The sequence below is a fragment of the Geotrypetes seraphini genome, chromosome 2 (assembly GCF_902459505.1).
Source record: "Geotrypetes seraphini chromosome 2, aGeoSer1.1, whole genome shotgun sequence".
In the NCBI taxonomy this organism is placed as follows: Eukaryota; Metazoa; Chordata; class Amphibia; order Gymnophiona; family Dermophiidae; genus Geotrypetes; species Geotrypetes seraphini.
Window position 1 is genome coordinate 465,866,068 of NC_047085.1, and position 17,119 is coordinate 465,883,186.

Below are 17,119 nucleotides of genomic sequence, written 5' to 3' on the forward strand. Positions count from 1 at the left end.
CCATCAAAATAGCTAGTTCAGCAGATTTCAGGTTTTCTTTGACTGATTTTAGGATGATGAGAACCTGTAATAGTAATCAAACATATATTCACAATGTACAATGCTTCATGGAGCATGCTTGTGTTTCAAGCAATTTTAAAGGCCATAGAAGATCTGGGAGCAAGATGCCATCCATTGTCCTTTGTAAAAGAAAAGATGTTCTTTCTTTTGGTATAAAAAAAGAAAAAAAATCTAAGATGGCCCATATGGAGATATTTTGCCCTGAAAACAAGGCAAAATTAAAGCACAAGTTTTTAAGGGCATTTTTAACATGTCATATTTTACAGGGACTCTTGCTGGACAGCTCATAATTCATATATACACAGTAACCAGCATTACACTGCACAACAATTTTTTGGTTAAGTCTTGATTCCTGAAAAGTTTTTGGTGATTATGACAGGTACCAACTTGGTATGCTCAAATATGGTTTTGGTTTTACTGCATCACGTAAGAACTATGAGAAATAGACATTTTTATGTTTACTGACAATAAAATATATAGTCAAGTTTACGTTTCGCACAAGCGACTAAATGAAACAGAATTAAAAGTGTTTTGCTCCCGAGTTTCTTTTATATTCAGTGTCTGGTGCATCACGTTGTAGCATCCAACAATAGTCGGCAAGCATTGACGGATTCCAATTGCCCTGGTATCGTTTCTCCATCGTAGCTATGTCTTGATGAAACCTTTCACCGTGCTCGTCACTCACAGCACCGAGATTTGCGGGGAAGAAGTCCAAGTGTGAATGGAGGAAATGAATCTTGAGTGACATATTGCACTTCATTCTCTTGTATGCTTTGAGAAGTTTGTCTACCAGCTGAATGTAGTTTGGGGCTCTGTAATTGCCCAGAAAATTGTCAACAACGTCTTTCAAGGCTTTCCAGCCAATTTTTTCCGGCCCAACTAACAGATCTTCAAATCGCTTGTCACTCATAACATGTCTGATCTGGGGGCCAACAAAAATACCCTCTTTGATCTTGGCATCAGTTATTCTTGGGAACATCTGTCTTAAATAACGAAAACCTTCCCCTTCCTTGTTCATTGCTTTCACAAAATTCTTCATGAGTCCCAGTTTAATGTGAAGAGGAGGCAAAAATATCTTTGTCGGGTCAACAAGCGATTCATGTGCTACATTTTTCTGTCCTGGAACTAACTTTTTACGGAGTGGCCAGTTCTTTCTAGAATAGTGCGACTCTCTGTCTCGGCTGTCCCATTCGCAGATGAAACAGCAGTACTTTGTATAGCCAAGCTGCAGTCCTAGTAACAGAGCAACGACTTTGAGGTCTCCACAGATATTCCAGTTATACCTGGTATACTGGACATACTTTAGTAACATTTCCATATTCTCATATGTTTCTTTCATATGTGCTGCATAGCCAACAGGTACTGAAGGATAAACGTTGCCATTGTGCAACAGAACAGCTTTCAGGCTTAACATTGACGAATCAATGAAAAGACGCCACTCTTCCGGGTTGTGATCACAACCAAAGACCGAGAACAATCCTTCAATGTCACAACAGAAACAGAGACTGTCGACTTGTGCAAAAAATTTGGTTATATCATGATGCCGGTCTCGAAACACAGAAATTTTCGTACCTGGTGATAGCAAACACCATTCCTGCAGTCTCGAACCTAGCAGCTCAGCTTTTGCTTTTGACAGACCCAAATCTCTGACCAAATCGTTCAATTCGGACTGTGTTATCAGATGTGGATCGCCTGATGAGGATGGTTCAAAATCCGGGTCAATGTCACTGTTAGAACCCTGCACTGCAGTTTCTTCATCTGGTTCGTCTAAGGTCCAATCCTCTGGTGGTTTCGGAACTGGAAGACTGTCATCATGTGGCATGGGTCTCATTGCTGAAGGCAGATTAGGATATTCAATTGACTTCTTGTTTTTGGCAGAGAAACCAGACACATTAGTCAAACAGAAATAACAGTCCGTCACATGGTCTTTCTGTTCTCGCCATATCATCGGAACAGCAAATGGCATCGTCTTTCGAGTACCTCTGAGCCAGGCTCTCAGACTAACAGCACATGTCGCACAGCAAATGTGAGGCGCCCATTGCTTGTCTTGATCACCTATTTTGCAGCCAAAATACAGATGATAGGCTTTCTTTACAAGGGCAGTCATCGAACGTCTCTGAGGCGTAAGTGTATATTCCCCACAGATATAGCAGAATGTGTCGCGGCTGTTACGACACCGACGAGACATATTGCCCGACACCAAAACGTCTATAGCATCAAGCTTACTTACTGTTATATTGCTACAGCTACTATACTACTATACTTTACTATACTGATACTATATACACACACGGACTATCTATATTAACCAAATGAGCAGGATCGGTGTATGGAAGCCACCATTATAGCATGGTGAGACAGCGCAAGCTCGTTCAGACCTGCCCAGACATGCCCAGGATGTCATCTTCCATAAAACAGCTTCCAACCTGGCTAGATTTTATGCATGGACATACCCAGGCGGCACAAACCGTTGTTGATAAGACACTTATGGGAGAAAAAATTGTTTGCATCCAAATATAAGAAAAAATCACGACAAAATTGAAGATTTCTCTGAAATGGTACGTGATGGGTAATTTTTGATGTAATATTCATGATCAGCACCCAAAATTCTATAAGAAACACCCAGCAGTGTTCAGGAAGCAAAAACTTTGTTGTGCAGTGTTATTAATATACTTGTAAAGTTATGAGGCATTTGATAACATATTTTCAAAGTTATTGAAGACCAAAATATGACCCTCACTTTGAACGATGAATCTTTTTGGCCAAATTTGCTGGGCAACAATGAAAAATGTAATCTAATTTGGGTAATTCTATCAGTATACCTGAATTCAGCATCAAAAACTGCACAGATAATCCAAATTTGAGTTTTCTACCAGTTTTGGTATATGTACTGTAGATACTGAAAGTAGCCACTTTTATTGGATGTTCTAGTTCAGGAACAAATACATATCTGAGTCTAATATTTTGCACAGTTTAGTTTAAGACCTTAGGTTACTCATATATATATATATATATATATATATATAATTTCATGGAATTCTGAGATGGTCAACTGGGGACAACTCGATATGGAACGACCCATAAGCTTACTCAACTAATGTGAACATTCACATTGTGTGAGTGACTCTCAGATGCTCCACATTTATTATTTTCACCTTATTATCGAGTACTTTGAATCTGAAATGAAACTGCAAATAAATGGAAAATGAAGGGCTTATTTTCAAAACCCGCTAAGTTCATAATAATTACAATGGACTTAGAGGGTTTTGAAATAAGCCCTTCAATTATGCAATTAAAAATTTCAAAAAGATATCATGTTTAACTTTGAACTGAGTGGAGGTTGTCTGTTTACAGTGGCATTTGTAGCAACATTCATTCTCACTAGTGGTCCTTAAACCTCTGCAGCAACTGTTATGTGTATATTGAGTGAATAGGTACCAGCTTTCTGGCTAAAGGTGCTCAGCACCCTCAATATTAAGCAAACCGATTGCGTCCACATAGGCGTAATCTGTGTTTAGTTTCGCAGCCCCAAACATTTTGAAAACCTAGCTTCTATGATTGTTGTGCCTAGGCAGGAAAGGCACATGGGCACATTATGTGCTCCTATTGAATAAAAGAAACTGAGATAGCATGGGTGAGTGCTTGAGCTCTGGGCCTTTGAGACTTGTAAACAACAAACTGTGGCAGCTTCAAGAACAAACAAAAGCTCTTTATTCAGGACAGTAAAGCAAATATGAAACAGAGAATCAGTTCTACTTTATAGGCTATAGAATACTTGGGAGCCCTTCAGCTATCATTGACAGGGTCTTTGAACTTCCCTCAGTTCCTCCCAGGGGTATCCCTGACTTCCCCTAACTCTGATCTAGGCCATGCTCTCTTGGCTAGGCTTCCCTGTCCAAACTCTGTTAAGACATATCCTCTTCGGGTCATCAAGGTTCTCTTAGTTATTTCCTCACACGGAGTTATTCTAGTGCAGTAGGTGCAATAGGAATCCACTCCTGATTATTTTTGTCTGACTCCTCTACTTCAATGGGAGCTCTATTGCCACCTGTAGTTTTTCCCTTCTGCATGTGAGCCTGAAGGAGCGTTTCTGTGCTACTCTTCCCTTTTTCTTATTTTCTTCTGTGTTTTTCAACCCTTGTGGGGTTTTCTTTGTGCTCGAAGCATTTCTTTAGCTCTGCCTGCATAGAGAAGAAACATACTCTGGTCTGCAGATGATAGGCCAATTTCTGGTGGTACCTGTTGGCCAGACTGCATTTGTTTCTTTAGAGCTCAGGGCCATCCCCACTTTTTCCTCACCCTCTCTTTAGCAAGGCTCTCTTTAAGTGCAGGCTGTTAAGCACCCTTTGGAGGATCAGCAGTGTCTTGCAGGGTGCCAGCTGTGTTTTTTGCCTCCAGCCTTCCCTTAGTGCATTCGTCGGTCCACGGGAGTGGAGGAGCACTCAAATACAATATCTATCTGGCAGTCCTAAGATCAGCATTGGAGTGACATTCCCAGCATGAGGCAGTGATTCTCTGATTCCAGCTACTGTAAGAGAGCTGAGGCAGGCTGCAGCACATTTTAAGCACACATCACAGTGAGTAAGGCGGTTACAACCTGTGAGGTGAATTTTTTTTTTGGGGGGGGGGTGGAAAACCAATCTCCGCGGTTTCAAAATTTTGCAGTTTTAAAGATTTCTGCATGTCCCCCATGTTTTCCCACCTGAAAAATCCTAAAATCACCGCTTTTGTACTTTGCTAAAGGTGCAGATTGCATCTTGGGTGCTTGTGACAACACCAGTCTCCACGGCTAGGGAGCCCATTGCAACTGTTATCTCATTCAGGGGCATTGGTCGACCTCTCAAAAGAAATAGTCTATCAACCAATTGAAATTACGGACCATTCGTTTGGCTCTGCTGACATTGCACAAGACTCTGGAGGGTCAAACGGTCCAAGTCTTCTCCGACAATGCGACTGCCTAGGAGGAAAAAATTGTGCTTCTCCGGCTCAGGAAGCCCACCTGCTCTTTCTCTGGGCAGAGTGTCCCTTCTAGGCAGGAGCTGACTGTTCCAGTGGACTTCCTTAGCTGATAGACCTTGGATCTGGTAAGTGGGCACTGTCCTCGGCAGCATTTCAAGCCATAGTGCGACACTGGGATTGGCCTCATTTCAACCTACTGGCAATGGCAAGAAACCTGAAAGCCGCCCAATTCTTCAGTCGAAGATCCAAGCCCAGAAGTGAGGGCCTAGACGCTCTAGTACAGCCTTGGCTGCTGGAGTTCTACTGTATGTTTTCCTCCCTGGTCCATGTTAGGTTGGGTCCTCCATCGGATTGCGATTCATCCAGGAAGGTTCCTTGGATTGGCATCGCAGACCGTGGTACTCAGATCTGATGTATTTTCGCAAGGGTTGTGACCTTCAGTTGCGAGCTCTTCCAGACCTTCTTTCTCAGGGTCCAGTCTACATGGAGGATCCCGATCGCTTTGCTCTTACAGCATGGCTATTGAGCGCGAAGTGTTGGAGCACTAAGGATATTCTGATGTAGTCATTTCTACTCTTCTGAAATCTAAAAAGTCAATTACTGTGTCTGCCTACGCTAAAGCATGGACTTTCCAACTTTGGTATGACCAGGAAAGGGTGGAGCCGTATTATGCTCTGGTTTCAGTGGGGCTAGCCTTTCTCTAGGAGGGCCTTGATAAGGGCCTCATTGTGGCTTTCCTTCAGGTCCAAGTTGCTGGGTTTTCTTATTTCAGTGCCTGGGACAGTAGTCTTTCACTTGCACCTTCCATGACATGGCCACATTTCTGACAGGCACTCTTCGCCTTAGACCAACAATCAAACTGCAATTCCCTTCATGAGACTTTAAATTGGTCTTGTCTGACCCTCTGAAAGATGCTTTTCTCTTGGACCCGATGCTGAAGACAGTTTTTTTTGGTCACCCATCTTGTAGAGAGCCTTTCCTGAAGGTTTTGGAGATGAGGGATCTCTCTCCACACAGTTCCTTCATTTCTGTCGATGGTGTTGTTGGCTTTCCATATTAATCAGGAAGTGTGTTTGTCTACTGGTTCTAAGAAGCAGGACTGCATTTTGCAGACATTGGTTATCCGCAAAGTTCTTCTGTATTATTTAGAGTTCACAAATGTGTTTCACCTCTCTGACCATCTTTTTGTGCTGACTTATTCTTCTAAGAGGGGTGCCCCACTTCCTGAGTCACTATTTCCGGATGGATCTGTAAGGCCATTTCGTCAGCATACTTTTTTTTTTTTTTTTTTTTTCAGTAAACAGTCTCCTGTTTCTGTTAAGGCACATTCTACCAGGTGTATGGCTTCCTCATGGGCTGAGACAAGGGCAATCTCCCCTAAGGAGATTAGTAGGGCAGCTACTTGGTCCACTCTGCACGTTTGCCAAATTTTACAGAGTAGATGTGGCCGCAAGGCAGGACTCTGCTTTTGGGTCCTCGGTCTTGAGGGCTGGCGCAGATAGGGCCCTATCTGCTTTTTGGGATTGCTTTTGTACCAACCACATGTCTAGAATGACTCACCTATTGCACTGGAAGAAGAAATTATGTCCTTACTTTGATCATATCTTTTCCAGTATATAGGTGAGTCATTCTAGACTTCCTCCCAGTCCTTCCTGTGCCTGACTACTGTCTCATTCTGGTGTGCTTCTTCAAGTTTGTGCTTGGATGCCAGGGGTACTTCTCGAGCTCCTTTCATGTTTTTGTTGGCTGTTCATGTTTGTTGTTCTAATGTTCCTTATTTGAGCAGAACAGCTGATTCTTGAGAAACTTCCCATTGATAACCCTACTTCACATGCTGTCGATGGAGCTCTTTGTACTTGAGTATCAACTACAAGTGGCAGTAGAGCTCCCAGTGAAATAGAGAGAAAATTCGGAGTGGATTCCTTCTGCAGATGGCTTGCAGACATTGGAAGATAACCCACATCTACAATGACTCACTATCTACTGGAAAAGATATTATCAAGGTAAGGGCAATCTCTTTATCTAATCTTTGTGGTAAGTAAATTAATAAACATGCTTCTAAAATAGTTTCTGAAAGTTACTGTTTCATGTTATATGCCTAACTTTATAGTCAGATAGACTGCTGAAAGATTACCCCAAAATTCTGTGACTATTAAATTTTTATTAACTTGAAGGGAATGAACGAGTCATAGAATATAAAATCTGACAACTTTCAGTGTTAAAAATGGTACCCAAGTTGCATGGATTTATACTAGACTTATGATATGAGATTGTTTGGTCCAGCAGAATAGTAGAAAACTATGAATACATACCCTGTAATCATTTTTGTAGTCATCGAAGATATTAGATACCAGACGTGTCTTAGAAATCTGGCATTAAAAGCAAGACTGTAAAGAAGCCTGAAAAAGAATTTAAAAACTACTTAATGGAACAGAAGTGGTAATATTAACTATGCTAGTAATATACCTAGTGCAAAAAGAGAACAAACACACCTGCAGTTAAAGTTACAGATTAAAATAAAAGTGGCACACTCATTTTGAGTTCTAGTTGTATTAAACGTGCAGTTGCACAGTTCAATGGAAAAAAATAAGATTTTTCTTTTAATTTATAGTCCAACTAAAAACCACCATTTTAATGGAAGATTAGGTTCTTAAATTTGGTAATCTTTCTGTTAATCCCCGAAGGAATCAATATGAAAGGTGTTTTACCTCTACCCATGAACTGGGTCTTGCATAATACTACACATTTTTCTCTCTGGAACACAGAGTCCCCTATAATTACATCCAAAAGCAAATGAATACCTTACACATAAAGGGAGGAGTAGATAGAGGGCGGGCCATATTGATTCCATCAGGAATTAACAGAAAGAAGATTACCAGAGGTAAGAACCTAATCTTCCATTCTGTTACATCCCCTCTGGAATCAATATGAAAGGTGACGTACCAAAGCAATGGCAACTTCTAGGATGGGACAGAAGAGCCTGCCCAAAGAACAGAGGCCCCAAAGGCAGCATCAGATCGAGTCGCCATGTCCACTATGTAAAACCTGGTGAAGGTAAGAAGAGAGGACCAAGTAGTCGCTCTACATATCTCAACTGGATGAAACACTCGAGACTCCACCTACGAAGCTGCAATACCTCTAGAAACATGGTCTCTAACAAGTTTTCTTTTTCACTAGAGAGGTAGCATGCTCTCACCTGTGAAGAGAGGAGTTTTAAACCACACACACATGAAAATAAAGAATTCAACTCATCACATATTCTATAGTTCAAATTGTAATGCAATCAAAACAAATAATTACCTGCCAGAAATCTGAAATAGTAGCAGCAAGTGGACTTAGTCGCTGCAAGGCATATTTCGGAGTGAGTGAGCTTTGAGAGAAATCAGTGGCTGCTTACCTCAGGAAATGTAAGATGCTGAAATGGCCATGCAAATACAACAGGCAATAGAGGCCTATCCTGTCTGGATTGGGTAGTCAGAAAAAAACAAATAGTCAGAAAGTCATCAGTCCTCTCTAACTAATGAAGGAACCCTCTTCGCACATCTAGTTGCAGTAAGATCTTGTACTTCTTTTCCGACCCAGCGGAATGGAAAGCAGGCAACGAACTTCCTGGTTGACATGGAATTCCAAAACCACTATCAAAAGGAAGGAAGATACTGTATGGAGGGACACCTCAGCCTCCGTGATCTTGAGAAAGAGTTCTCTACAAGAGAGAGCCTGTAGCTCCGAAATATGCCTTGCAGCAACAATAACCATGAGGAACACTGTCTGGATCATAAGGTCCAAAAGACACGCTTCTTTAAGAAGCTAAAAAGGAGATTCAGTGAGCCCCTGCAGTACAGTGGTGAGGTTCCAGGTAGGAAAAGGCTGGCACAGGGACCGTCACAAGCGAAGTGTCCCCCCCCCTCTCCCCGAGAAATCTGGTCACATCTGGATGAGCCTTAAGCAAACTGAAACCGCTGGGCACTCTAAAACAGGAAAGCACTCTAAAATGGAGAAGCCACCACCAGGCCTTTTTCCAGACCAGCCTGCAGAAAGGCTAAAACCACCAGAATGGGAACATGCAACAACTCCATTTGGTCTCTGGCACACCACTGCTGGAAAGCCATCCAAGCTACAGTGTAAGCTGTCATAGTAGAAGGCATCTCAAACTTCAAAAGGGTGGCAATGACTACATCAGAGTAGCCTTTCTGAATCAAGGCATTGCATGCAAGAGCCATGCTGAAAGACCAAAGTGCTGGGGATCCTCTATAGGAACAGGACTCTGACTAAGACAGTCACAATGAAGAGGGAAGCTTGAGCTTGTCCTGCTGAAGATGAACCAGATCCACCGTGAGGCCAGTCCAGGGCCACTAGCATCCCTAGGCCAGGATGAGTCATGCAGATGACTCAACCCACCATGGGCCAAGGCAGAAACACACAAAGGAGCTCCTGAGTTGGCCAGGGTCGAACTAATGCATCTAGGCCCAAGCTTCATGGCTGTGTTCTTCAACTGATGAACTGCTTGACTTTGGAGTTGTTGGCTGAAGCCATCAAGTCTATGTTTGGTCTTCCCCACCGATCCACTATGAGATGAAATGCTCTCAGTGAGAGGGACCACTCTCCCTTCTGGTACCTCCTGCTGATTCACGTACACAACCACAGTAGCATTGCTGGAAAACACCCTTACTGCATTGTCTGCCAGGGTGTTTTGGAAAGCTATCGGTGCCAACCATATGGATTGTAGTTCTAGATGGTTGATTGACCTGCCCTTCTGAAGGGGAGTCCACTGGCCCTGGATGGAGTGATCTCCACAATGAGCTACACAGCCTGAAAGACTTATGTTGGACATTACAGTAATCCACTCTGTAACTTGAAAGGTACCCTCATGAGAGTTTCTCCCTGAATCCATCAGTTCAAGCTGCTCCATGCAAGCTCTATCCAGAGAAGGGGCATCTGAAGGGGATGACAATGCGGGGACCACTGAGACCACTGAGACAGGCACAACCTCCGGGAGGCTGCCATGGACCTAAGAACTGGAAGATATTGCCAAGAGGTGGGGGCAGGAGAGCTAAGAGATCCCCGATTTGTTTCTGGAGATTTGGTTTGTGTGGCTCGGGAAGAAAAACATGCCCCTGGAGAGTAATGAATCGAAATCCCAGTTAGACCAACGTCTGAGAAAGTTTCAGCTGGCACTTCTTGAAACTGCAAGTATATTGGGCACTTAGATATATCTTTATAAGGCCAAAAAATCTAAGAAGCATCAAAAACTAAGCCTCAATCAGAGTTAATATATTCGTTTATGACCTCAGCAGTACAAACTGTGAGAAAGGCTTCATTCACAGTTCCGCATGAGAATAGCTTTTTTTAGATTTTTTCGTAAATTACAACTAAAAATCTTTTTTGCGGAAAACCCTTCTACTATAGATACCTCAATTTTGAAAAAAGAGTCTAGATGGTGTCCTCCGGGACCACTACCGTCCTTCTTAATTACCTACCGAGATCTAGTGCTGAAAGATCTAGAAATAATGGAAAAGACCTATTATTCTGCATATAGGGAGTTTAATCTTTCAAAAAAAGAAATAACTGCCCTTAAAGAATTGCAAAGCAACTCTGATATTCTGATATTACGAGCAGATAAAGGAGGGGCTATTACGCTCTGGAATCGATCTGACTATCATAGAGAAGCTGTGAGACAATTGAGTGATAATATAGCTTATTTAAAAACTGAAGAGAATCCAGTGAATCATTTGAAAATGGAGATTAAAGAGATAGTGGAAGAAGGTTCAGAACGAAAGATGATTACGAAGAAAGAAGCTCAGTTTCTTATTGAACCTTATCCTTCTACTCCGAAGCTGTATCTTCTCCCTAAAATCCATAAAGATTTATTGAAACCTCCAGGACGCCCAATTGTCTCTACAAAACATTCTATTTTAGAGCCACTCTCTAAATTTGTAGATTATTTTTTGAGGTCAGAGGTACAGAAAGCTCCCTCTTATTTAAAAGACTCAGCTCACTTATTGAGAATTCTTGATACTCTAACTAATGTCTCTGATATCACGTATCTAGTGACACTTGACATTAATTCTCTATATACTCAAATTCCTCAAACTGCTGCACTACGAATAGTAGAAGAAATTCTAAAGAATAAGGATCTAGGCAGATTTAAAAAGGACTGGCTTATGAAACTTGCTACTCTTGTAGTTAAATCTAATTACTTCTGGTATCATGGGGATTATTACTATCAAACCCAAGGAGTTGCGATGGGGGCGACTATGGCCCCCTCTGTAGCTAACTTATACGTCTCCAAGTTTGAAATAGATCATATTTACTCATCAATATTTTTCCAGAATGTTAAACTATGGAAACGATACTTGGATGACATTCTGTTCTTCTGGGGCGGATCGTATGAAGATTTAGAAAATTTCCTTAGCTGGATTAATACTGTAGATCCATATCTTACTTTCACTATGACATCCCACCCTAATAGAATTGCATATCTGGATCTGATGATAATAAAAGACCAACTTATTAGAACTACTCTATATAGAAAAGATGTTGAACGGAATAACTTTTTGCATTTTGATAGCTATCATCCATATTTTTTGAAATTCAACATACCTGTGAGTCAGTTCCTGCGGATCAGACGGATCTGCTCAGATCATGGAGAATTTAACAAACAAGCCCACATATTATCTCAGAGGTTCTATGAAAGACACTACCCTAAAAAATCTGTTAAGAAAGCATACCTCCGTGCTAAATATGCTCAGAGATCTCTTCTGATCAAAGAAAAAACAACGCATGAGGTAGATGAAACTCTGATATGTGTGCTTCCTTTCAATGATATTAGCAATAGATTTTTTCAAACTTTAAAAATGCATTGGCCAATAATTCAACTCCACCCTTGTTTTGACGAACATCTTACTGTTTCTTACAAAAGAGGACAAACTATTGGAGAGTTTCTGTCCATATATAAATTTGAAAATAAAGCTATTGATACTGAACAACAGTTCACTCATGACATTTGTGGACAATGCCAATGGTGTGCTCAAGCAATAGTGGGCCCTGAATGGACTCACCCAGGTACTAATAAAACGTTTAAATCTAAGAAAAATACTTCTTGTATTAGTACTCATGTAATCTATGTGATCCAATGCCCGTGCGATTTGGTGTATGTGGGAAGAACAAGTCGGAAAATCATGATAAGACTCACCGAACATAAATCCAAAATAAATACCGGTAGTCTTGAAGCACCCCTTGTACAACATTGGTTAACTCAGAAACACAAAATTACTGATTTAAAATGGAGAATTATTGACCATATCAATATAGGATGGGAGGGAGGAAATTATATTGAACGTTTGAATTTTAAGGAACAAAGAATGATTTATACACTAAATACTGTCAAACCTAGTGGTCTAAATGCAGAAGTAGAATGGATGACATTAGTTTAATTAACCTCGGGGCTTATTCTGGATGCTGATAGGTTGCGTAGCTATGAGATCATGACGCTTCTACTTTGTGTATAAAAAAACGCCGCGGCCATGTTGCTCTGCTTGAACTAAACTATAATGATGGCAGCGAATGTGGAATTGGCATAAGAAAGGTATTTAATAAGCTATTGCTGTAAGATATAACCTAGTTTTTATCTTCCTTTACTTTATATGGGCTAGAAACGCTACCCTATGAAGTGTTGGTAAAAATATTTCTACTAATTGTGATATATTTCTCTTCTCTATCAGGGGATTACCTTGACAAAGCCTTGTATGGCGAAACATAGTCTATGTCGGTGAAGAACCCCTGCTATGCTCTGATAATGAGATGAGTATTGTCTCTTAAGTTATTTTGAAAACTAAATAAAAATAAATAAACTATTTGAGATAAAAAATCTGACCGATGAAGACTTTAGTGCAAGTTATACTGTGAATGAAGCCTTTCTCACAGTTTGTACTGCTGAGGTCATAAACGAATATATTAACTCTGATTGAGGCTTAGTTTTTGATACTTCTTGAAACTGACCATCCAACCCAGGCGCTGTAGAAGAGACATAAGAACTGCTGCTGCTAGGTCAGACCAGTGGTCCAATGTGCCCAGCAGTCTGCTCCCGTGGCGGCCCTCCAGTCAAAGACCAGTGCCCTAACTGAGTCTAGCCTTGCCTGCGTACATTCTGGTTCAGCAGGAATTTGTCTTTGTCTTGAATCCCTGGAGGGTGTTTTCCCCTATAACAGCCTCTGGAAGAGCGTTCCAGTTTTTTACCACTCTCTGGGTGAAGAACTTCCTTACATTTGTACGGAATCTATCCCCTTTTAACTTTAAAGAATGCCCTCTCATTCTCTCTACCTTGAACACCACTGACTCCACTGCTTGCATGCACTCTAGTCTAGCTAGAGCTCTGCTCAACCAGTCATCCAGACATGGATGAACTTGGGTCCCCATTCTATGGAGATGCACTACCACCACTCCATAACTTTGGTGAAGGTGTGGGGAGCCATCGCCAACCTGAAAGGAAGGGCCGTAAACTGGTAATACTGCTGAAGGATGTGAAATACCAAATACTTCTGGTAACCTGGGAAAATAGGGATATGAAGATAAGCTTCTGTCAGATCTAGAGATGCAAGAAAATTACTCCTGGAGACATTGCTGCGATGACTGAATGCACTATCTCCATGCGAAAATGTGAAATATGCAGGAAGGCACTGACTGACTTGAGACCCAGGATGGGCCTACAGTCCTCTTAGCCTGTCTTTGGCACGATGAAGGATAAGAAGTATCTGCCTGAGCCTGATTCTCTTTCGGAAACTGGCTCTATGGCTGAAATATCCTAGAGAAGCTGCAGAGTCGCTCCAACCTTTAGCGCCATTTCCAGCTTTCCCACAGAAGAGTCCAGAAATAAATCTTGTGTCCCTCCCCTATGATGTCCAGCACTCATTGGTCTGATGAGATCTGTTCCCACTCTTGGAGGAACTCCAACAAGCGGCTTCCAATGTGAAGAAATGTGGCTGAAATCCTGGCAGCAGGTGTGTAAGATCACCACCCTGCATGGCCTGGAGGAGACCAAGAAGCTGGCCAACAATTACTTGGTGGAGGACATGCTGCTGCTCAACTTCAATGAGCTGTGCGTCCTGCTCGACTCGCTGCCACCGCTCATCGAGTCCAAGCTAGCTCTTCTAGATGTCCATGTTCTGGCTGGAGCACGAGCGCAAGACGCGCATGTCGGACCTTATGAAGCAACTCTGCTTCACCCTCATGCCGGCACCCGAGCTCGTGGAGCATGTCCAGTCAGTCGACTTCATGCGCTTCGACCCCATCTGTCAGAAGTTGCTGCTCGACATCATGAACTACTATCTCATGCCCTTCAGACAGTACTGCCGCCAGAGCCTGGGCTAGCAGGTAAGGGGGGGGTTACATCCAGAATGTGCCTATTGGTATGTGCACAGTACAGTCCTATCTGTACAGAATCAGCATTGCCTTCGTGTGTGCATGTGTGTGCAGTCTGTGTATAATATATATGCATACAGACTGTATATAGTCACTCTCATGGGTATACAGTTTGGGGTATGCTGCTATGTGCACAGCAGTCATGTTTGTATTGTCAGCACTGTTGTCTGGTATGTACAGTACATGCACACTAGAGATCTGTGTGTTCCTGTATGGTACATGCATGTGTGTGTATGCAATCAGTACTGGCCCATGTGTATAATGTGTTAAGTGTAGAAAAGATACATTAGTGCTACACCAATCAGTGAACAGGGGCCCATGTTTACATTTGTGCTGCCACCCCCCCCCCCCAACACATTCACACATAGGTATCAACTCTGACCCCCGCAATGGTCTAATAATCCCAATTTGACAGCAGTACCCAAACTGCCTCCCAAATGGTCTAATAATCCCAGTTTGACTGCAGTATAGTCAGCTGGCAGTGCAGTGAGCCTTGTGCTTTTCTAACCTGCTCTTCCTGTTGCTGGTGCCTGGTTCACAGTTCCCATGTGATTACAATATGTCAGATTTGAAATGTGTATCCTGCCAGAGCTGGTGTAAGACCGCGAACGTGAGCTTGGATTTAACAGAGTACACATACATAAGAACATAAAATCAGATAAAGAAAAATCTGTACCTTGGTCCAACCCCTGCGGCGTACCACAAGGATCCCCACTATCCCCCACTCTCTTCAACTTATGCACTGCCTCTCTCGGAACATACCTGGATAATCTAGGCATAACCACCTATAGTTATGCAGATGACATTACCATTCTCATACCTTTTGATCAACCAAAGACCGCCATGACAAACACACTACACCGAACACTAGAACAGTAGCGACCTGGATGAAAGATCACAAACTGAAACTCAACCCAGACAAAACTAAATTCATCCTCCTCGAAAACGACAAAGTCCAAACCATAACCAATATAGAAATCAACACAATCAACTATCCCATTCAAACTACCATAAAACTACTAGGAATGACTATAGACCATGCAACTGCAAATAAATAAAACAATACAGAAATCCTTCGCAGTTATGAGAAACCTAAGACAAGTCCGGAAATTCTTCGAAAGAACACAATTCCATCTTATAGTACAATCCCTAATCCTAGATCTACTAGATTACTGCAACATCCTCTACCTCCCCTGCCCTGCTACAATGACTAAACTACAAACAATCCAAAATACAGCTCTGAGACTAATCTACTCATTGAGAAAACACGACCATATTACAGAAGCATACATCAACTCACACTGGCTACCAATCCAAGAAAGAATACTATTTCAATTCTACTGTATGTTATTTAAAACCTTAAATGGAGACAGCTCAACCTACCTGAACAACCACTTCATCCAAACCACCTCAGTCAGACATTGAAAAACACACACCCCATTCACACACCCCTCGATCAAAGAAGTAAAACGGAAAAACTATACGATGGCCTCCTAGCCACTCAAGCAGTTAAACTAGATAACCAGATATCCAACCTACTGATAACTACCCCAGACTACAAGATGTTCAGAAAAGAAATAAAAACTATACTCTTCAAGAAATTCCTGAAACAGTCCTAACTTCACATTTACCGTCCTTCCTCTCACCCTCTTCCCACCACACAGAAACTACATGACCTACTCTTTACTCTCTAGAAATGACAAATGATCTTCCATTGTAATCTGCCTTGAACCGCAAGGCGGAATAGAAATCTCTAATGTAATGTAATTTTGTTTATATCACAGCGCCAGTGTGGGTAGAAGAGGGCAAAGGGGGTGAAGAGGCTATAAAATAAACCCACCAGGATATTTGAAAAAAAACCAAACAAACAAAAAAAAACACCCAATTGGGCAGGAAAATTGAATTGAATCAAATTGAAAAATAGGCTGAATCGAATCAAAATTTTTTTTCCTGAATCGAGCAACACTACTGCATACTACCTACTACAGGAGGGTAGTAAAGCTATAGGATTTCAAGTTTTATCAACTTACTATACTAAACAATAAATGTTTTTAATGTTATCCTTCTATCTTTGCCATTTAGACATACTTCTTCAGCAATATATATATACAGTGGAACCCTGATTTACGAGCATAATTCGTTCCAGAAGCATGCTTGTAAACCAAAGTGCTCGTATATCAAAGTGAGTTTCCTCATAGGAAGTAAGGGAAATTCACTTGATTCATTCCCCCCTCCCCCAAGACCACCAGCGCTGCTCCATCCCACCCCCGAGGCCACTGGCACTACTCCACTTCACCCCCCCACCCCCGAGGCCACTGACATGCCTCCACCCCCCACCCCCTGAGAATCAGCATCGCCCCCCCCCTCTACACGAACCGGCATCCCCCGCCCGCCCAAACACAAGCCCTTACCCCGATCTGGCACCTAGCACCAACCCACAGGATATGCCGGTGCCTGAAGATCCTGCCTCTTGTCTGGGCTGGGCCTTGAGCATCGCAGAGAGAGCAGGAGCCAGAAGGCCTTGAGCATGCGCAGATGCTCAAGGCCCAGCCCAGGCAAGAGACAGGATCTTCGGGCACCGGCACGTCCTGTGGGTTGGTTCTGCATGCCGGTGCCAGAACTGGCGGGCGGGGGGGGGGGATATTAGCAAGCGGGGGGGCAATGCCAGTTCTCGGGGGGGGGG

General features: G+C 42.4%; 1 protein-coding gene across 7 annotated transcripts in view; it reads right to left on the minus strand.

Annotated features, from left to right (window-relative positions):
* The window catches only part of UBE3C (ubiquitin protein ligase E3C), a 378,461-nt gene that overhangs the window by 203,753 nt on the left and 157,589 nt on the right, over window positions 1-17,119 (minus strand). For all 7 annotated transcript variants that reach the window (XR_004538176.1, XR_004538178.1, XR_004538177.1 and 4 more), the window contains one exon: window positions 7,332-7,418. Coding sequence is in view for 4 of the 7 variants with exons in the window: in XM_033931605.1 (XP_033787496.1) it covers window positions 7,332-7,418 (87 nt within the window). In the remaining 3 variants the exon portion in view is untranslated. The remainder of the gene's footprint in view (window positions 1-7,331; window positions 7,419-17,119) is intronic.